The following is a 23,226-nucleotide window of genomic DNA, read 5'->3' as shown; positions in this document are numbered from 1 at the left end:
AGGTTTTTGAAGTAGAAGGGAGAAGGGAACAGTTTTAAGCTGCTCAGATAGATCAAAATCGGAATTGAGAGTGGCAGGAGAGGCAGGGCCATCTGTGAAAGACAGCACTAAACTTGGAGGGACATCAGGATTCTATTTTAGCTGTGAAATCATAACTAAACACTTCATCTCTCTTAGCCTCCAGTTCCTTATTTATAGAATGGAGATCCTAATATTTGTTCTACCTGCCTCAGAGGCTATTGTAAGGATTGAAAGAAATAAAGTTAAGGACTTTGTGAGCTCTCATGCAGTAGACAGATGTAGAGTATCTGTGCCGTCAGTCATCCTCTGTAGTCTGGTCCTGTGAGGAGTATGGAGAATAAAAGACACATTCTGTGCCTTCAGGAGAAAAACAGAGAGACAGAGACAAAGGCAAAGACGGGGAGAGAACAGCCCCTGGTGTTCTGTATCTAGTGCTGATTTTGCAGTGGAGACAATAGCAGGAATTCAAAAGGCAAAGGGTGGCTTTTGGGTAGAGAGGCCAACAAGAGGAAGGGAGTTGACATAGACCTCGAAGAACAAATATTATTTCCACTGATGGAAAGGGGGAGAGGAAGGAATTCCTGGTCTGAAAAGCAGTGTGAGCAAAGATACAGAGAAGGTACACACAAGGCAGCTTCGGGAGATTGTATACAAAACATCTGGAGTCCAGGGAGGAAAGTCATGGAAGACAAGTCAAGTTGTGAAGGTTGGGACTAAACTGTCACAAGCTTTTCATGGTCTAAGTGGCCTGAATTATATTTCAGAATCAATCAAGGTTCTTGAGTACTGATAGTGACAATAATAATACTGTGTATCTACATGGTGCTGTACCATTTTTTAAATGAACTGCATCATTCAGCTCTTTCAGCAGTTCTGTGAGATAAGGATGGCAAGGATCATCCCCATTTGACACAGGGGAAACCGAGGCTCAGGGAGGTCATGTTGCTGCTCCAAAGTTACACAAATAAAGGAGGGAAACCATGTCATTCCTGGTCTACTTTCCTTAGTGGGAAGATATCTTAGGAAGATGAATCTGGCAGCAAAATGTAGGACAGACCAGAGTGGGAAAACATAAGAGAACAGTTAGGAGGCTGCCCACTGAATTGTCCAGATGTAGGATTTCCATAGTCTGTATTAGAGTAACAGCACTTGGAATGGATATAACATCAGAACGAAGAGACATGGTAAAGAAAATTCCCAGGTCTAATGATTGACTGGATCTGGGGACTGAGAAACAGGGGATCAAAGATGAGTCCAAGAGAAGTGATACTCTCAACAACTCTACCTTTGAATTCTGATGAAATGGAACAACAGTTGCCAAAAATAAAGAGCAGTCAAAGGTTCAAGCCTGAGTTGCTAGTTGAACACGAATCCTACCCACATTCATTCTTTTCCCTCATCTGGAGAGGCTTGTGGGCCATTCCTTTTATTCCATTTCCATTATTTCCATTATAGCCCTGATTACACTCTCATCAGGTAGACATAGATGGACTGAGAGCCCCTCAGTAATTATGATAGCACCAGTGCCTGGCACAGAGTAGTGCCTGATAAAGGTTAATTAAACATTGACTGATTGAATGAATGAATGAATGAATGTCCTCGCAGTTTTCTTCCCAAATCTCAGGTCAAGTCATATACAGGGCAATCCAGAAAGTATCCAGCGATTGTTAATATGACGAGAATAGTTACATGGCTGGATACTTTCTGGACAGAAAGTAATCCTTTCCACAGAATTCTTCAGTGGTTCCCCATTTGTCTATAAAATGACAGAAATTACTCTCAGAGAAAAATAAAATTCATTTAAACATTGCATATTTATGTAAAGGAACTGCTTCTCTTTCTCTACCTATTAAGATGCAGGGTAGTTTTACTTTAATATCCAAGGTTTTTCTTATTCCTTACTCAGCGGAAAAACCCACTCAAACAAAAGGAAGAAACTGACATTTTGGATTGACAGATGTCAAGGGACACTACCATCTAATTTCCTTGTTGATTAATTTGAAGGTAATTTCCTGGTAACCCAGGCTTCCAAAAATGTATTTTAAGTGGCATGTTGGTAAAAGAAAATTAATTTCTCTGCGTTAAACTTGCCAGCTTTGAATTAATTGCATGAGCATAACAATCAATTAATAAATGTTAAGCAAACAAGGGAAAATCGGTCAATTAAAAACGACAAAATTGATTCCAAGGGTAGATAAAGCAAAAGATTGTCGTAATGCTCACTTCTAAGTTTAAATATCCTGCCTCTGTACAATCTACCTCCCGCTTTTCTACACGGCATTCAAATTGCTGAAGCTTTATTATAATTTCTTATAAATAAATTACTACCTAAGCCCTCCTTGCTGCCTTATTGGGATTAAAGAAACCAAACATAAGCAGCAGTCCTCCAGCGGCTAGAGGAGAAGGTCAGTGCTTTGGGAAAGTGTGCCACCCACTGTATGCTGCAGAAGTGCTTTTGAAAGGGGAACCTTTGCAAAGTAGACCCACATTCTCTAAATATTTGCCAGTACACTCTGCCAGGAGGAAGCTCTGTAGATCATCTTTCTTTCTCCTGGTCACCAACTCAGATGTCTTCCAGAGACCAGGCAAAACAGGAGGTGGCAGGGCTTAGGAATAGTTTCTGCCTTCTTAGAACACATTCAAATTAAACCTTCTTAAATGCAGTGTTGTTCAGACTTTAATGTCTGGGGATGGACATGACCTGGGATGCATGGGTTTAATTTTCTGCCCTGGATGTTGAAATTTGTTCCCACACTTGAAAAGCTAAGTGCTTTGGAAATGATGTTTTAAAAAAAGTACATGAAGAAGAAAATTTGTCTAGTGAAAACAGCTTGTAGGCTGCATAGCCGTTCTAACTATGGAACGTTACTGTTGTTTACCTGGCCTGCTCTGCTTATCTTTAGTCCTGACTCAGCAGTGAGCTTCATCATAAAATACCTCCATTGTCCTCTCAGACATGGACTTAAAAATATCAGAGATTTCCCCATTTTTGCCAAGGGTGTTTATCATGACAGGTATGTATAAAATTTCTGGAACTATTTCTATTTTCGCATATATAAAATCTGTGAATAAAGTTTTGGGGAAAAGAACATTGAGACTAAAGAAGTACACTTAAACTTCCATGTCCAACTGAATCTTCACTTGAATGTTCACAATTTCTCAATCGTAACATAACCAAAACAAAGCTCGCCCCCAGGACATTTTGCCATGCACCGGCCCTTTCCATCTCAGTAAGTGGCACCATCCTCCATCCTGGGGTTCTGGCCAAAAGCTTAGGAGGATCCTTTGATTCCACTGTTCACCTCAAACCCCACATTTAATACATCAGCAAGTTTTGTCAATTCTACTGTCACAGGGAATCCAAAATCCAACTACTTAGCACTATTTCCTCCTGAGCTACTATCTTCTCCCTGACCCAGACCTCTGCAGGAGCCTCCTGCCTGGCCTTCCTGATTTCGTCTGGGCCCCCAGAGCAGCCATTTAAATCAGCCAGAAACATCAGATCTCATCACTCCCGTTTGTCCTGTTCATCGCTGTATCCCCAGAGCCTAGGACACTGCCTGGTAATGGATTAATCTCAGTGATACTGTTAATGAATGAAATCATTTGGATGAGGTCCACAAAAGATGATAGGAACATTTGGACACTTGAAAAACATCATCTGATCACACAGAGACCAGAAAAGAGCAGGATACCTGCCAGAATGTATTTCACACAATCAACTTCTCACCTCATCTCTCTCTTCAAAAATCAACTTCTCATCCATCCCTCTTTTCCTTTTATGGAAAAGGAGATACTGCAGGTGAGTGGAGTATGTTTGCCCATACTGCCAAAAGCCACTCTGTTGGGGGTTATATCTGCCTAAACCAAAGTAGGAATTCAAAAAAAAAATCAAGTGCTGATTCTGGTTTTTTTTAAACAGTTGCATACTTACTTGGCAGTCATAATAGCATAAGTTGCTCCAATAATCAAAAGGATCATTACTTGTTTTGCTAAAATCCCAGGAAAATAGCACAAAAGACGTGATATTTCGGCACTAACGAGGTTGTGCCCGAAGAAGTGTGATTTTAATTATGATAGATTTGGAGACTCCATTGCAAAACTGCAGGAGAACAGCATGTCGTACCCAGTTCCAAGGAAAGTGCATTAATATCCCATGTTTTTGTTTTATTTAGTTTTTGCTGCCTTTGTGGAGAATCACCTAAGGTAATGGCTGGGCTGCTAGGGACTACATCAAATAGAACCCTATAAAGAAACTTTATTTTTCCCTCCTATACTACGGATGGAGACTGCACTGCAGAGGAATATTTGCCTTGAATTGTCTTCCAAGTTTACAAGATTGATTTGCTTGGCTACTGAAAGTTCTGATCCCGACACAACCTTTCCAGCACCTTCCATCCTTCAAAGGTTGAAAGTCACCACTTTCATACAGTAGCTCACTAAGCCTTTACACTGGCAGATGGAGGAAAGGCATTTCTGCAGAATTTCACTTCATTCAAAAGACCGATCGGGGTTGGGTTTGAAAGCTGCTGGTGGAAGTGTGCATATGAGCAGTGTCGCTGATTACTTCATCAGAACCCTGTGCACTTCAAGAGCCAGATGCTTTCAAGTTTCTTTAAATGGTATTAGGGAAAAATATCCTCAAGGCATTATTTTTAAAGGGGACTTCAAACATTCCCCAAGAAAAAAAATGTGTAGCATGTTTGAACTCCAGGGGGTTGCAGGAGAAATCTTACTTAGCAAGACTGTGAAACTGGAGTGATCTTTTCAGTTTCAGGGTAAAGTAAGTGTTGGTCACAATCAGGGATAAATTTGAAACGTGGATGGAGAAAGATACAGAAAATCTCCAAATCCTTGAATCCTTACCATAAAATAGCAAAAAAGATGACTTGAGGAAGGAAATTTAAAAAAAAAAAAAAAAAAAAGCAGTTTTCATTCTTATGTTCCATGGAATAAGGAAAATTGAACACTCTCCCCATGTCTTGCAGAGTGCAAAAGTCTACAAATTCTTCCCATTTCATTCCACACAGGAGACCCTTCTAAAATGATTCTTCACCCCCCACTTGTGTTATATGTGTTCAAATTTATATTTGAAAGACCTAGAAAGCAAAGCTACAGGTAGAGGTAAAGCTATTCATTTTGAGTTTTCCTGCAGAAAGTCTGCGCCAGAGGTCAAACCAAAGAGACGCTTCTCCAAGTTTAAACTCTCCTTTTCTAAATAGATCCCAACCTGATCTCATTTAATGCATTGATGTCTGATTTCTTAGGCATTATAGTTGCAGTATTACATATCAAAAGGACTCTCGAGAAATTCTCTCGAATTGATAATTCTAATTTCTTATGTATAACTACTCTATATTCACTCAGAGGACAGCTGCATTGTATGCTAAACCATGAATCATAAAAATTGGTCCCTTTGTATGTAGGTTTGTATTAAATTGAGATGCTCTCTTTTTTTTCTCGTTTGTTCCCACACTTGAGTTCCTGGTGTCAGTTTGTTTTTGGCTTCTTGAGCATATTAAAGTTTTTCTAGTGCTTATGATGTTCTTGCCAAGAGCACACTTGCAGCAATCTGCACTAGAACAGTCTTTGTGCCAATTACTTCAAAAAGTATTCTTTAAAATAAAAAGAGGGAGGGGGACTTTTTTTTCAGGGAACTTTCAGGTTATAGTGTGGTGGTTTCAATTTTAATTTTAGAGTCAATCTCAATTTTAATTTTAGAGTCAATCTTCTGCAAATGATGACTTACAGGCTCTGGAATGTGCATCTTTGTTTTGGGAGTCTTTTCTAAGCCTTCCCACAAAATGGAAATCCTGATAAAGACATATAAGTAGCAACGAGAATCAGTGGTATGGAGGAAACTGCTGTCACTGCTGACACCACACCCTCATCTATTTAAACAGCTTTGGAAAGGAAACTGCTAGAAGCTTGTTAAGGAGTTTCCAAATGTGTGACTGTAAATGACTATCTCTAATCATGGCTGAATAAACCAAATGCAGCAAATGAGCTGGTGACACACACAAAAGTCATATGAATGTTTTGAATTGCATATGCTGAATGGATAATAACCAATAGCAGTTCCATGGGGTCTTTTGAAGGTTAAAATCCTCAGTTTGATCGAGTCTCCTATATGGATTGATATAAACACATTTGGGAACACAAAAGAGGAAAATGGAAGGGAACATGTCCTCTGAAATGCACTACTAAATAGTAGAAAAAGCACTGGGCAAGAGATTAGGAGACTTCTTTTCTTCTTCCGTCTGCCACTAACTGTGGGTCTTTGGGCAACACATTTCACTTCCCAGGGCCTCAGTCACCATATCTGTGAAGTGGGAGAATTGGCTGAGGTAGCCTCCAAGGCCCCTTTCAGCTCCAGCCTGTTTGCAGTGTTTCTTGGATGCTGAACACAAAGAAGTCTTGGGACTGGCATGGATTCATTCACTCCATAAAGCAAGACGTTTCAAGAGGCATGTCATTACTTGAAATTACTCTCATTAAGGATGAAATGTAGGATTGAATTAAGCAGCCTTATAACATATTAGTTATAGAATTTGGAGGGAAGCTTAAGAAATACGTAAGAAAATGTCCTCTGTTAATTAATGTTAAACACATAACACCCAGGCCTAGCAAGGAGTGCAAACCAAAATAACAGAGATGGAAAGTTATGGGAGCTTAGGGCTTTGGTGATGGGGCAAGGCTTTGTGTTTAAAGACATTGGATTTAATATACACTATGCTCAGGGAGGGGGGTCTCAGATGCAATGAAGTTAGGCCCACTTGCTTTCCCAATGAAGAAATAGATGCAGAGGAAGGAGATCCTTGCCATCAAACACAGAACCACACGTTGCCCAAGCATGCCTGGGAAACTGAAGAATACTGGCTTCTAGTCTGTGTTCTTTCTTTCTTGCACATATTTAGGTCTGGAGTGCCTAGCTTAAGACAACTCTTTGTTTTTCTATTGCTTTAAGAGTCCCAGATACCTACTACAGCCTCTTGGGAAGTAATCGTTTTTAAGTTTGATCATTAAGGAGTTTTATGTCTAAATTTAGGGAATGTTGGGTTTTTTTTTTTTTCCAAAATCCATGACCTACCTTTTTGTTTTAGATAATTTTAATTATCAGAAATACAATTATTTGTGCTTTCCCCTTTAAGAGGATGGCTGCTTTAAAAACTATCTCAGCTCAGGAGTCCAGCGGTGTCCTTCTCCAGGACTAGTCTACCCATCTACATGGACAATTGTTTTTAATTCTGTAACACATCCTCTGAAACTGAGGGAGACAGGGTAGCTGGCTTCCATATGCAAAAGTTTTTCCTCTAAACGTTTTCCTCTATTAACAAAATGCAATCGTTTATTCTTTTGCAGCCCTTTAGGTTAAATGAAGGGGTTGGGGTAGGCTGCCCTTCCTTAGGGCTGCCTTAACATGCGCTCCAGGACTCCTGCCTGCATGCAGAGGGGTGCTCAGCCTATGCACACTGCTGTCTGAACATTGGTTGCATTTGTGCAGTTTGGAGTGGAGTGTCTGTATACAAATTCTGCTAGCAAACTCAAAAGAAACAAAGGCGAAAGAGAATAACTTAGAACAAGACTGGTGGTGAAACTTGAGAAATTTCAGTAAAACACACATGCAACAAAGGTATTAAGCAAGAAGAGGAAACAGAAAATATTTGATTTATGTTATAGCTTTCCTAATAAGAGCTCATGGTTTCTAAAGAAAGTACATCAATATAGCAAAGTACTTCTTGGGGTGGGGGAGAGGGTTGGGGGGAGTAGGGAGCCGGTTTTTATTCATTGCCTGGCATTCCTTGCCAAGAAGACTAGTTTCTGAGTTGTATTTTTTTTTCCTAATGTTGTTGGGAAATACAATTGCAGTCTGTAATATTGAGGAGAACTATCTCTCTACCCTCAACACAGTGGCACTAAGCCACGAGGGGCTTCGGGGAGCCATGAGGGGCGATACCCCTCCTCCGCATCGAGTGATAGAGGAATAAAAACGCTGCCCCCCACAGTGTTGCAGTGGTCCTCTGTCCTTCTCTAGGAGACTTTAATAAAGTAACTGAATCAAAGGAAATTTGATCACATGTGTATAGTTCAGCCTTCTTGCTTTGCCCCTTAACAATTTATCGAGATGTTTCTACCCATGGTCCTGTTTTATTAAATGATATTTGAAGTGTTCCACTCCCTGAGAAAATGTGGTTTATATGCTTGGCATACATTTACATAATCTCATTAAGGTGATCTCTCCAGCTTAGTTAAACTATCCCAATAAAAAAAATCTTGTCTCTGGTAGAAGAAAGACTTATTTTCTCCAAAGGGAACAGGAAGCAAATATGGGGTCCAGGCACATTTTGAGACGCTAAAGCTGTAATTGTAGCTATATTTTTTATGTTATGTATTTGAAGTTTGTTAAAAAGAGATGGATGGGAAGTAATTGTTATGTTTGGAGGATACACTTATGTAAGAAGAAAATGCTGTAGCTAATGTATTTTAAATGTGGGTTTTAAAAATAATTTTTTATTTGTTGCCTTAGAAAATGTTTTTGCATTAAAAAAAAAAAAAAAAACAAGGGTGATAAATTACCAGCAATCTCTCAGCTCCCACTGGAGCCATCAAATTAAGGGTTAACCTCTCAGGATCCCCTGAATTAATCAGGAGCTAAGCCAGGGGCAGGCTGTGCAAGGGGGAGGGGATTGGCAGAGCTCAACCTCCCCCAAGAGGCTCACAGCACAACAGTACAGCCCGCTGTGGCCACCGAGAGAACGCAGACCTTTTGACAAATAAAGGAGCATGCACAGGAAACATGCCCTGATTCCACATCAGCCAAGGGTTCCTGATTATCACGCGCCAATCTTCCATTTGCAAAGAACCGAAAGGCAACGGGTTATGTTCTACAGAGAATGTTTTTTCTGTACGGATTTAATCATAAATGTATGTTCATCTTTCTTTGCTCATTGAAGAGGCAGTCTGTGATGTGCACCTGGGTCATCTTTATTAAGATCTCTAGACTCATTCAGCTCTCCCAATAGGGAGGATGCTGCAGCTGGATGGCTGGGGTGGCCTGCCAACCACTGTCATCCGAAGCACCTGGAATGCTTGCTGGTATGCACATTCCCAGGCCCCTCTCTAGATTTTGAGAATCTGAAGTTGTGGGGGTGGGACCTGGGAATCCACATTATTAAAAAGCTTTCCAGGATTCTTTTGCACATTCCAATGTAAGAACCACTACTCCTAGAGGGTTTTTTGTTCAAAAGAAATCTCTGCTCTCAGCATTGGGGGTTTTAGGCTTTCCACTTAAAGAACAAAATATTTTTTCCCTCATGCACCAGGCCCATTTAGTCATTTCACTTATTTGTTTACTGAACAAAGTCAGTTGACTTCTCTCTAAGAATGGGAAGGAATGCCTGTGTTCACTTACGTGCTTGTGCCTGGGTCTGTTTTCCTTCAGGACTCACTAGGTATATATCTCAGTGAGAGCAGAGAAATTAGCCTGACTTCTCTCCTTTTCCTCCGCCTTCCACAATCTGGAATGTCCTCGTGTATAACCAGATCTGTCCACTTCCTGAACCAACCTTCACTGAGTCTTTTCAGGAATCAGAGCAAGCATCAGGGTGCTCCAATTACATCACTCTTCCTGCTCACCTCATTTCCATTCAAAACGAATGAAAGATCATGGAGTCCCTGAGAATTAACACTTTCTATGTCATTGTCGCCCTTTTATCCATTAGGACTGGTTTCTGCCAGGCTTCTCCTTTCTGAACTTTGGCCAAGACTCTCCCTGCTATCCAGTGTCACTTCTCTTCTCCATCACCAGAGCTGTCCTTAGGTTGAGCCAACCTGAAACCCTGACACCCTCTCTAATGCTTGTTGGTCTTCTGTTCTTAAGTGCTGAATTCTACTCTCTTATTCCCTGTCCAATTTTTAAGACCACTAATCTTAGGGAAATTCTTTGAGACAAACACCCAGAAAGACTGCGGACGCCCACTCGCTTCCTGAGCTCACAGCCACCTCCATGCCTAGCTGACGACAGCATTCCACGACCATCTCTCTGGCTGCACCCTCCTTAGCCCTGGAAGGGGTCTGCATTGTCACCCACTCCCTGCCAGGAGCTCATTTCCCCCGAATCTTAACTCCCCTCGATCTCACCTTTGTGTGCATGTTTGTATTAAATTGAGATGCTCTCTTGTTTCTCACGTTTGTTCCCACATTTGAGTTCCTGGTGTCAGTTTGTCCTTTAGCATATTAAAGTTTCTCTAGTGGTTTATGATGTTCTTGCCAAGAGCACACTTGCAGCGACCTGCACTAGAACGCTCTCTGTGAACTGTTCTAGTTCAGTTGAGAAATCAGCTTTTCCCTAAGTTTTCTTTCATATCCCCAGTTGCTAAAGTTCCATTGTGACTTATGACAAAGTCTACAGTTTTAGTTCTAGAGTCAGTTTTTGGAACTAAAATCTGAGATCCTGAAAAGGGAAAGAAATGTCATTATACTGTTCTCCTGCCTCCCAGAGGACTAAAGCCTCCTCCTTCCATTAGGAACCTCTTCTCCATGGTGCTGGCCTCTGTGGACAAGCACCTGGGTTCAGCTAAGGTTAGTTTATTTGTATTTTCAGGCCTTGTGCGAAGATCTAGATGGCAAGAGTCACACAGAAGATCTCTTAGGGCAGATTCTCCAACCTATGAATATGGTCTAAATCGTGGAAAACCCACTCCCTATGAATTTACATGAAGTAATTTACACAAGGTGGATATTCTCATGCTGGTTTAGATTAAGTTGTTATGCTGTAGGCTAGATGTTTAGGTTCAGAAACCTGGCTAAGCCCTTATCTTTCAGCAGGTTTGCAGCCACCTCAAAGCCCCCATCACTTAAAAATAATTAGCCGACTCTCCCACCTGAGCTAGTGATGTGACTATCTGTATGCTAAACCAGGCTTCTACAGAGGGAAAAAAAGAAAAGGGACCAGAGTGCCAGAAGGAAGCTTAATTTTTAAGGTAAATTTGGATTCCCTTAAAGGACAAGTGAAAAATCTCTGAAGATGCTTTAAACCCAGGGAATCTGTAGTTTTTTCATGCCCGCAGCCTTTTTTGTTCCCCTAGTTGCCTAGCCCTATTCTAGACTTTACATTATATGTGGAAAATAATGCACATAATACTTGGCACTCCCTTTTGATAAAGAAAATGTTTCATATTACTAGAACTGAGATTTATTCCTAAAAGAAAGGAGAATAGCTTCCAGATGTATTTTTCTGTCACGGACTTTCCTTCCTTAAGTATTGACAGAGGGGAGGTTTTATCAAGGTCTTTGTGATGGGCTTGTTTATAACGAGAAGATATTAGGGGAGCACATCTAAGTATGTATCAGTAACAGACAGCTGAAAGGAGAATATGGCAGGAAGAGAAATATACATTTGTCCAAGCAATGTGGCTTGTTAACACTCCCACTCTCCTCCTAAACTCTGCGGACATGTACTTACACAACTGCACACAACCGCTCCTTGTATCAGAGAAGAAAAATAAAAGTCAAGCAATGATTTCTTCACTGTGGGATGATCACATAATGCTAATCTGGACATTTTATCAAAGATGATGGGATTTCAACTCAGAAATCTTGTGCATTCTGCTTCAGTGTTGCTCACATTCGGGCAGTGCTGTGTAAGGAGTTTAGAAAAATATCGGCTTTAGCATTTTTGTACAGCTCTTTATGATGATAAAACAAAAACAATGAAAGAAAGCACGAAGATAGAGCTCTTATATAAAATTGAGCTTGAGGGCAAAGAATCTTTTAGTTCAGAAAGCTCTTTTGAAGAATGGCTATAGATTAGATTTAAGACCATAGTAAGATGAACTTTTAGAACATAGAGGCAGTTTTTAGCTGGCATTGGTCAAAAGCAAAGCATTTTCCAGCTCAGGTATGACCCACAAGGTCCCTGTTAATTAATTCTTAAAGTAAACTGCATGTACCACTTTGCAGCTGTATTCTGAAACTCCTACCCCCCCTTCTCCCCCCCCCCCATGAGGTTGCAAGCAGGGAGGTGGGGTAATGCTACAGCACAAGAAAGGCCACTTGGCTAAGCATTTGGACGTGGCATTCTCTAGAGGTGAGCAAGAGCCCTAGGCATCATTACCTGATTCTTTTCCACCATTTTATTTTATTTCTGAGGAACTACCCTGGCCAAGCTGGATGACTTGGTAGAATTACCAGGATCAGGACTGATATATCAGATGTTCTATTTCCCAATACAATGTTATTTCTACTCTACAATATTCCTTTCATTCTAAAGCAACTATAGTATTTTTATAGTTTTGTGGCTCTTGACATAGTATTAGAATATAGCACCAGGATATTTGAGCCTGTCTCATGGGATCAGGACAATAGACTAAATGATATAGCTTATCTGCATAAGCTATGAGCTTATGTATTTGTATTCACGATCATTTCCCATTCACCTACTTAACTGTACAAGGAAGCTATACCCATTCTTTGGAATGTTGCCACTGGGGTGGGTGGTGGTGTGGCAAGCTTGGCAATTATGTTAAAACGGAATTGTAGATGGGGAAAAAGGTACTTAGGAGCTTTCAGAAATTTTCGTTTTTTAACAAAAGTAATTGTTGCAGAGGAAGAGAACCTCAATTTAGAGAAAAACAAAAACATAAATCACCTTAGGCTTCAGGTAGTCCAAGGGGGGATAAATGCCTTTGATACTCTTATCTATGTTTCTCCCTTGGTAATCCTATTGAATTTCTTGGTTTTAGCTATCACCTCCAAGGAAAAAAAAAGAAAAAAGAAAACCTTCCAAAACTTCAACTAGCATCGCTTAAGTGCCCAACTCCAATTTTCTACTATCCCCTGGACACCTTTCTCCAGGATCTTCCCAGGCTGCTCAAGTGCAGACTGTTCACAGGGAAATCATCTCTGTCCCCACAGTGGTCAGCAGCTCCTGCATTCCCATTTACCGTTTAGTCTACTGTCATCATCCTGTGGGACAGGCTCAAATATCATGGTGCTATCTCTACTCCTCAGGTCTCACTGCCAATTTCTGTTAATCGTACCTACCATCTTGGTTCCCTCTCTGTCTCTTCTCCTGCTACCCCAATTGAAATGCTCCTGGAGCTCTGGGCATTCCAAATAGTGCCCGTTTATAATCCTTTGTTCTAGCTCTTCTATCTGGAACCCCTTTTCACCATTTCATGATCATATCTTACGTCAACAACTTAAAACCATTTTCATGTAGTCTTCCTGATCCATTTGGCTGAAAGTATTATCTTCCTACCCTGAACTCCTAAAGATCTTATTCCAGCCTTTCTTGTAGAACATACTTGTTTATTAATAAAAACAGTATTTGTTGAGCATATACATGCATATACCTAGGCACTTTGTATACATTTTCACTTAATCCTCTGTGCATCCCTATGAGACCTGGAAAACCTTTACAACATAGATGAGTGTTGCTGCCAGTGCCCCACTACCTGAAATCCAGGTTTAACTGCTCTCAGGCACAGCATGGACAGGGGGACTTTTAAAGACTCCCTGGGTGATTCCAATGTACAGCCAAGGTTAAGAACCACTGGTATAACTCCAAACCCATTTGCCAGATAGTCTTGAGTAGCTAGTATCACCTCCGAAGCTTTAAAACACAAACAGATGCTGGGCTCCAGCCCAATCCTACCATATTAGAATCTCTGGGTGATAGAGTCTGGCAATCCACATGGTAACAAAGCTTCACAGGTGACTCTGTCACATAACCAGGATTGAGAACCACTTTCTTGATCAGACACTGCATCATCTCCCTCTCTTGACCATAGAACAAGTAATTATAGATGTCTTCTTTGAGGACAGGTTTACAGTTGATTCATCTTGGTCTGCTTCCTGGTACCTAGGAAGATCCCTCGAACATAATATGTCTTAGAAACTAAGGAACCAAGAAAATGCCTTTTGTTGATGTTATTAAGACAACAAAGAACACCTTTGCAGAGTACTTATTCTCTTTGTACTAGGTTTTTAATCTCTGATATACAGGCCTGCAAACTAAGCAAGTCATTTCAGTTATCTGAGCATCATAGTTGCATGGCTATTAAGTGCCAGAGTGAAGATGTGAACCCAGTTCCTCCTGACAATAGTCTTTCCTCTGCCTCTCAGGCCTTAAAAGCAACTACAAAATGAAAAATTAAGCTATCCATGTGTTTGAATACATGCCATCAAGACATGTTTCTAAACTTTGAACATAACCTGTCAAATGGGGAAAAAAGGCTTGTTTGCATTATGAAATGAATTTGGAAAAATATGTTAGTTTAAACCTAAAAATTATTTGTAGGCTCTAACAGGTATCCCTTTCTTCTCTTCAATTCCACCCTCCCTCAAACCCAGACATACGTACAGACAGACAGACATCCTCTGATTGTTCTTTGACATTTCTTGACAACTGTTTAGTTACTGCATTGGTAATTCTGTTAGGTTTTTTTCTTTTTAGTTTGTGCTGTTCCTCAAAGACTTTTAAAATAACCTGAGCTCCTGGTTATGAATGAAATCTTTTTAAAGGTCCATGAGGACAGTTTACTTAAGGCAATAAATTGGTATTGGGCATATACTGCTAATGTTTCATTCAATGTGAATACGTACATAATTTTTACATACAGGCATAACAAGGTTGAAATGATACTCAAGACCTGGAAACATGGAAATATGGCTTCCAGGCTCTGTTTGCCATTTCCAGACTAGGTGACATTGGACAGGGAATGAACTTTCTGGGGCCTCTTTCCTTGCCTAAAAAATGAAAGGGAGAGGGGGCTAATATAGACCTTCCCAAATTTTCTTCCTAATATGAAATGTTATGATCCTTTAAAATAATAAGTCATTTATTAGGCTTTTGGTCAACACCAATATTTGGTCCTTACCCTTATTGGTTGATATTTGTAAAGGCAAACAGAGACATTATAATTTGTAGAATTCTTTACAGTTTATAAAGTTTATTCTATGAATCTATTACCTCCTTTGATTTTCATAACATAACTGCAGAATAGATAGTCACTATATCCCCATTTCACAGTATAGGAAATTGAGATGCAGAGAGGCTGAGTGACTCACTTGGGGTGACAGAATCAGAAAGCAAGTCTAGACACTTACTGGACTCAGGTTTGATCCCCTTCAGTACCATGCTGATGGCCACAGGCAGAGCTGGAGATCAGAGGCAGAGGCAGGGTAAATCTGACACGCCAACCCCTCCCCTTCCCGCCCTTAGCCTGTCTGCTTTCCCAAAATGTTTTCCAGTCCAGACGCCTTTAAATTGCTTTGGAATAGAATACCAAGTGGGGATTTATTTAGCATATCATTTCTGGATGTGTGTTTTCCTGAGCATTTATAGATCTGTGTTTTTCCAAGAAGCTGAGTGTTCCTGATAAAACAAGACAGATAATGATAAATGAGCATCTATGTAAGCCTAGCTGGGAGGAGGACCAGAGACTGTTAACACCCCTCCTGTGAAGTTAATCCCATTTCTTTTAGCTATTTCTTTATTAGTTAATGAGGTCTTGCAAAAATGTGTGTCTGAGATGGTGTTTTAGCATCCTTGCCTCTAGGAACATTTTCAAATATTCATAAAGTAGCTCATCTGACCAAAGCTTAAAGCAAAGGTGCATTAAGTATGAATTTAGTCAACTTCAAATGTGGGTGGTCGAAAAGCTGCTACTGAAATAACCTAAATAATCCTCCTCATTGGTCTTTCCAGAGCCACAGCTCTGGGCGCAGATGTGAAGGGTGACAGGGAAGAGGTATTATTTAGAACAGCTAGGACTCCGAAGGGCAGCCCTGTAAGCTTTGATCCTGCATCCTGACTGACAGTAGTGTGGCTTGCTGTTGGAAAACTGAATAACTTAAGAGAAACACAATAAAATGGAAAAGGAATTGCCATTGGAGCCCCTGGGAAGGAGAGCAGACACTAGATCATATTGTTCCTGGGAGGCGAGAGACCTACTTCCCACTTCGGTTCCTTATGGCAAAGGGGGAAAAGTAGAATCTCAAAAGATAGTTTGGCGCTCAACGATGCATTTGGAGAGGCAGAGCAAATGTGCAAACTCCAGTTAGCTACTAAACTGAGCTCCATGGTACAGTGAATCACAGCAATTACCTCTATGACCCGGTTTTGGAAGATTCCCCACATTGTAGCAGGGTCCTCAGAACACAGCTGGAGTAAGTACACACACACGCACACACACAGCCTCCAAGCTTCCCCCACCCGTGCCACACACACACTTAACAAAGCATAGCTACACAAATCCTTCATGTTTTTCACATAGTCTCTCTCCTATTTCTGAGCAAGGACCTCTGAGCTGCCACCAAAATGGTTCAAGTCTTCCTGACCCTACTTTAGTATGAGCAAATCGAGGAACAAATCATGGGCCAAAGTCCTCTGACCATCCACCCCATAGGGCACCGTAATCAATCACTGTACTCCTCGTAACTGAGTGCTGCCTAACACGAAATATCTATCCTCAGAAGAACCCATTCATGGCATTACCACTGAGTTTTTTATTCATTGGAGTCTTTCACCATTTGCAATATCGACCCCCACATGAAGGGACACTCTGAGCCACACTTCTGAAAGGAGATGGCCATGTAATCCCAGTCCAGTACAGATGTGGAGAGAGACAGACATCTTCCATTAACAAGAGCTAATAATGAAAACATTTCCTTTTGCAGCTCAGGGCTCACCTTTTTGGTCATTTTATCTGGTTATGAAGTTTCCCTAAATGTGAAAAAAAAAGTCCTTAGAAAAATAACAGCAACAGCACCATAATAACACTGCCTTGAGAAATGCTCAGAGCATATTATTTCATTTTGTCTCTCGCCATGAGGACACTGAGAGCATGCTGACAGCCATTATGATTACAGAAGACACAAGCTAATGGTGGTTGTTCCCGGTGTAATTTTGCATTTCTCCAAAGAAATACTGTTATATCCGGAATGCAAATGTGACTGATGTCCTGAACTGAATGTTCTTTTACAGGTGATTCACATAACAGGCCGGCTACGCCTGAGAGTGTCGCTGTCCCACGGGAGGACCGTCCCCAGCCAAATCATGGGTCTCGTGGTTGTGGCTCACGCCTTGCCTCCCCCGACGATCAATGAAGTCAGAATTGACTGCCATATGTTCGTCACTCGAGTAAATATGGACCTCAATATCATTTACTGTGAAAATAGGTACTTTGTTTTTTATTTTATTTGCCCTGTTGAACGTAGCACACCGGTGAGGGTTTGTGTTTTCGGCAGCCTGAAAGCTCATTAGAAATCCTGATCTTGTGTTTAGTGGCTGCTTGGACTGACACCAAGCATGCTCTGTATTTAAAATTTACATTGCTGCCCTGATTTACATTAAGGACAACAATTAAGTGAATGGGGCTACTCAGATACCCATAAGCTAAAAAGGACATTCATTTTGGCTGAGAACCTAAGGAGAGAGCAGGACTGAGACATTACTGGCAAAATGATGCAGGAAAATGTATTGCCTGATGCCTCAGTGGTACTCACTTCCGACTAATTCAAGAGTCCAGCCTCATGATGGTCAGTGTTCACATAGACATTAAGCATGAAGAGAACAAATGAGAATTTGAGGCCCCTAGAGGAAAAAGGAGGAGAAAGAAATTTGCAAAGCTATTAAATAAAACTTTGTCATCCCGAGGATTTCACTTTTGTAAATTAAGAAAAAGATGACTCATCATATAAATGAGTTGGCAGTTCTTCCTCAAGACGGAGCTTTTATAAAAGGACTTTTTAGCCTCTGGCTTAAAAGTTCACTTTTTCCATTAAGCACAAAGCAAGGGACATAGAAACGGGACAGTGCCCCTTCAGACCTTTCACCTAGAGTTGCCAGCCCGTTATGAGACTGATTTGAAGAGGGAACGATGGAGTACGAGGAGAGCAATGGAGAGGAACTGCCCACACATCAGCATGGGAAGGACGCTGTGGCCAGACCATCCCATCCTTGGGACCACAGGGAGAATTACTGAGTCAACTGGGCAGGATGCTTTTGTGGCACAGTCATTGTCAGGCTTGAAGGCACTATATGTTCACCGAGCCCTGGGAGTGCCTTCAGAAGAGAAATGAAAGAGCAGGCTGGTCAAGCGCCTGGTAACTGACCACTGCAGAGCCTAGCTGAGAGGAAGACAGCAGCTCCTGCATTCAGTCCGCTGGGGAGTGCTGAAGATGTTGAGGTCATATTACAAGCTACCTGCCATTTCCAACCAGTATTGGATTCAGAGGAAAGAATTCACCAGTGGGGAAAGGTACCCACCTGAGCTTTGAGTATTCAATAGGGTAGAAGATACCATGAACTGTCACTATTACTTGATAAGTAACTCTAAATCTTCTCCAGTTTTGTTGGCATTTATTAAAATGTTTGTGCTTGTGACTGTATGTCTAAGGCCTTCTGGAAGGGCTGCAGAACATCACGAAGGACAAGGTAGCCAGAATGATTGGCTGGAGTTGGCAGGCCGCATTAAACATAGCTGGCATTTAGGGAACACTCACCACACACCAGGCCATGTGCAAAGCCACTGTCTACCTCAGGAAATTTCATCTGAGAGGAAAGTTGAATGACTTGTCCTCAACCAATATTCAAACCCGGGTCTACCAGATTCAAAAGCCTAGGCACTTAGCTGCATCCTGTGAGCTCTCTCTGGAGTCTCTCATTTTTCTTCAGAAGTCAGATTAAATGGCAAGCTATTGGTCAGAATAACCTCTGAAAGGGACTTTTCATACATATGCACCCATGAAAGAACACAGCTACAGCCCACGAAACAGTTTATTCTCTGATTAGAAACACAGAGTGCTGGGGGAGATCCAACTGAGGGAGGCTGACACAGTCAGAGGAGGACTGTGGCTTTGCTGCTTTGAAAACAGACGTCAGCTCGCTTGACTTCGATGTCCCGCCTTCACTCGCTCCAAAGAACAGGGCCTCATCCTATATACCAACTTCCAGTGATTGTCCCATCCCAAAACATCACTTAATTTTCATTCCTGTGATCAACTCATTAATTCTTTTGACAAGCTCCATGGACCTGAGTGCTTCATGGTGCCACTCTCATAATTGAGATCATTTTCTGTGACCTGCTTTTAACGTTTTTTCCCCATTAAAAAAAAAAAAAAAAAAAGCTTCCCACAACCCCCTATTAGCCAATAGGGCACAACACTATTTCCCACCTGAAGATGATAGCATTAGTAATTATGAAAAAGACCTGTATTTAAGGCCATTGCATATTTGATCTGAGGAAAAAGCATACCGTGAACCAGGTGCTATGCTAACCTCATTCTGCTCATTAATTGCCTCACCAACCTCTTAGGTTGTTGCACAGATGAGGAAACTGAGGCTCAGAGTAAAAGATGCCATCAGGATTCTGACGCTGATATAAATCACCCAGCTGGTCCGGTGCTTTCTACACATGTATTAAGAGGCCCTTGATTCAAATAACAACTAAAGAAATGACTTCCCTAAAGAATGGAGTGGCTCTTTCCAGGGGTTTATTATTTAATTAGAGAAGCGTTAACTAGAAAGGGAAGCTTGCTCCTCCACTCTGCCTTCTTCTCTGCCATCCCCAGGACAGCCTCAGGCAAAGCCCACATCTAATGCTTCCAGAGGAGCCAGTGAATTTCAGAAACACCAATGAGGGTCTTTTAATGACATCCTTGTTTCGTCATTTGCAGAAAGGGGGATATAAACTGTGCTTGGAAAACAGCTAATGGTATTAGGACAACACCAACTAATCTGTTTTGTTCCAGAAAACCATGGAATCCCTAGAAAACCCTCCTTTTTATATCCCCAATTCATCTTATCTTACCAAGAATTCTAGTTTGGCAAAAAATATTACTTAAATTGTTAGACATTGAGAAATTCACTCACTGGGTAATATATTTTAATTATATTTCATATTATGTTTTGTTCTTTCTCATTTCCGTGCTTTGGAGGTGAGCCTTAACTCCCCAAGAGTGATCTCTTAAAATGTTTCTTAAAATGTGTCATTTCTAAAGATTCACTTCATATTTGAATAACCTGTATGTCATAAATTATTTAAAAAACACAGGGACAGTAAAGAGGATACCTTAAGCAAGATGTGTATTCTATTTTGGATTGACCACAAGGAAACCGTACCTGGTTATAGAGGGTAGTCAGCATTGTGACATGCTTGTATAAACCAGGCAGATTCTCCCAACATGTTTTCCAATTTGGTTCTATTTTTCCATGCTCCGCCTGAGGACACTGACGTCTGTACAATCAACGACAGAGGCTTACGCACACGTACTGTCGAGCGCAAGCCTGCAAGAGCTGCTGAAACAGTTTAAAAGTTTCTGTGTGGAATCCACCACAAAGTACCAGTTAAAAGGGCCAGGAGTGAAAGCTGAGCTCCCAAATGACTAAGACTAAAAAAGATAATACCCTCAGGCATCTGTATGTCTCAGCATTTAAATTATATCCCTTGAAATGCCAATTTGGACTTTGTGCCAAGAAGCAGTTGAAGCCCTTTTTCATGGAAATACCCAATAGAAGACCAATCTGTTTAAATGAAAGGTGTCTCTAATCATTTGCTATAAACATAACATGTTTTTATTTTATTATGTAACCTTGAATTATCTTGGCCTGTAATGAGGATCTTGCATTGTTACTGATTCTCAATAATTTCATGGAATTATGTTGTCTAAATGTGCATTCTAATGCCAAAGAAAGAGAAAAACCTATCTAATCATTTAAACACAGATGCTCGATCTAGCCCATTTCTTACTTCAGAAAAAGACTGGTACACGTTAAAGAAATAATCTTATCTATAAAGGGTTTTCCCTCAAAGTGCCACGTTCTCACGGGTACTGTGGTATAATGAAAATGTGTCAGTAGATCTGTTTCTAAGTTATTTGACAGTCTCTCTATGTTCATCCTTTCTGAATTCCAGCCTGTGTTCTTCTCTTCGTAGGATTAGTGATTATATGGATCTGACCCCCGTAGACATTGTAGGAAAGAGATGCTACCACTTCATCCACGCCGAAGACGTAGAGGGCATCAGGCACAGTCACTTAGACTGTAAGTACCTCCCAGGGGGAGGGGGTATATCGGGGCTGGTGTCACCTCTCTCTGAAGCGTGTTTAGTTTCAGTGCTGATTCTTCCCTCGTTTCTCCTGTGTACGTTTGAGATGAGTGTCGGTGTGTGGTGAAAAAAGGTGAAACATAAATCATTTCAGCTTGTGTTGGAATTAGATGGAAAGCTGGACCTCAGGCCTAGAGAAATTGCTGGATCTTCAGGCACTCATCCAGAATTTCATGGTCTTTTGTGCTCTCTCTCCCACGAAGTGGTGGGGGAAGCTTTGTCTTAAGTGTTTCCTTGACCCTCTCATTTTCTAGAAAGCAACTTCCACTCTGAAATTTGTGGTCTCAGTTTCAAAATGTACATGGGAAAAGATAAGTTCAAATAGGCCAAAGCCGCATAAAAATGCTTACTTGACTAGCCACAAAACGAGGTTGAGGGGAAGCCCAGAGCACATTGTGTGGATATAGCAGCTCTCAAAGGCAGTGTCTTTTCACTGTATTTCTGAAAAGAGGGTTATTTAGAGGAGTAGGTACCTCCAACCCTCACCTCCTGGGATAGAGAAGCTGATCTCACCTCCTGACCCAGGCTGAACTCCAACAGACCTTCCATGGCACGTAAGCAGAGCAGGACCAGCAGTGTTCTGGCTGGGTCCAAGCACCAGCTGGCACGCAAGCATCATCATGCAGTGGCCCTCGTCCAACTCCCTGGCTGTTTACACTGTGCGTGGAAGCGGTCAGACAAGAGCACTGAGCTGGTGGACCACTCAGAAAGGGGGTGTCCTCTTCCCAGAGGTTCTTTTTATGACCATTTGGTAGATTCCTAAAAGATGAGGGCCATACCAGGTATGTCTCTAGAAGGTTCTAAACCTAGCTCTGACCTCTGATTTTAAATCCAGCCATGTACTGCATAACAATGTTTTGGTCAGTGATGGACCACATGTACAATGGTGGTCTCAAAAGATTACAGTATCGTATTTTTACTGTACCTTTTCTATGTTTAGGTATGTTTAGATACACAAATACTTACCATTGTGTTTCATTCACCTACAGTATCCAGTACAGTAACACGCTGAACAGCTTTGTAGCCTACAGCAATAGGCTATACCACATAGCCGAGGCGTGTGGTAGGCTATACCACACAGGTCTGTGTAAGTACACTCTATAATGTTCACACAGTGATGAAATTGCCTAATGACACATTTCTCAGAATGTACCTCCGTCATTAAGCTATACATAGCTATATAATGTAAGGTGCCACAAATGAGACAGTACAGCCTAAGGTTGAAGCTTTTACATAGAAAACAACAGCCAGGTGGCCTTTGTAGTTACTTCTCTCCCATTTCTTGTCATGGTCGAGGAGAGCTATTTCAGGTCTTTCCTGCCCTTTGCAATTGTTTCCTCATTTCAAACTCAGATCTTCAAAAGCATAATGGAGACAGTGAGCTAGCCAGAGTCTCAAAGTGTGAGCATCTTGTACTGCATTTTTAACCCTGCACTGGCAACACTGACATGGAACCGAGTTCAATGTCGAATTCTGTATATACCATGACTCTCGGAAGAGCCTGCCTGCGAGGCTGCTCTCCAGCAGATTCTACTCCCAACGCTGAGCCCGTGCCTTGATATTGCTCACCAGGGATTTAGGGAACACACTTGTTGCTAAGAATGAATGGGTGTCGTGTATCGCAGAAGCAGATGGCTCTTCAATTAATTGGGGGAAAAAAATGATGCTGTTTCCTGAAAAGAAACATCAGGTTCTTTGTTGCTGGGAACTCAGAGAAAATGGAGAAAAATCAGGATCTTTGGAGGAAGACATAGATATATTTTTGGAACAATATAGGCCAGAGATCCAGACTTTTAAAATGAATATATTGTTTTTAGGACACTTTCACAGACCGCGTATGCGGGGAGGGGGTGGTGCCTTCTCATTTTGGAATCTTAATTAAGGTCTAAATTCAGAAATCTGAGGCTAACAAAAAAGAACTTGGTCATCCTCAGTTATTATCTGGAAAACATCATGCTATCTCTCTGGGATTTGATTTACAGCTTGAAGAAACACAATTCCTCAGGAACAGTGAGCGAGGGCAGTTCATTTCTCCCCATAAAGCAAAGGTCTCCAACAAATATGTCTGATACCATTCTTTCCGATCTACTTT

At 41.3% G+C, this 23,226-nt stretch overlaps 1 protein-coding gene across 1 annotated transcript in view; it reads left to right on the top strand.

Annotated features, from left to right (window-relative positions):
* Nucleotides 1-23,226, top strand: part of NPAS3 (neuronal PAS domain protein 3) — an 855,986-nt gene that overhangs the window by 814,332 nt on the left and 18,428 nt on the right. The window contains 2 exon segments of the mRNA XM_012647885.1: nt 17,012-17,205; nt 20,964-21,070. Of these exon segments, the coding sequence (XP_012503339.1) occupies nt 17,012-17,205; nt 20,964-21,070 (301 nt within the window).

This window comes from Propithecus coquereli, unplaced genomic scaffold (assembly GCF_000956105.1).
Source record: "Propithecus coquereli isolate 6110/MARCELLA unplaced genomic scaffold, Pcoq_1.0 Scaffold273, whole genome shotgun sequence".
Classification (NCBI taxonomy): Eukaryota; Metazoa; Chordata; class Mammalia; order Primates; family Indriidae; genus Propithecus; species Propithecus coquereli.
This window is presented reverse-complemented; position numbering and strand designations above follow the sequence as displayed.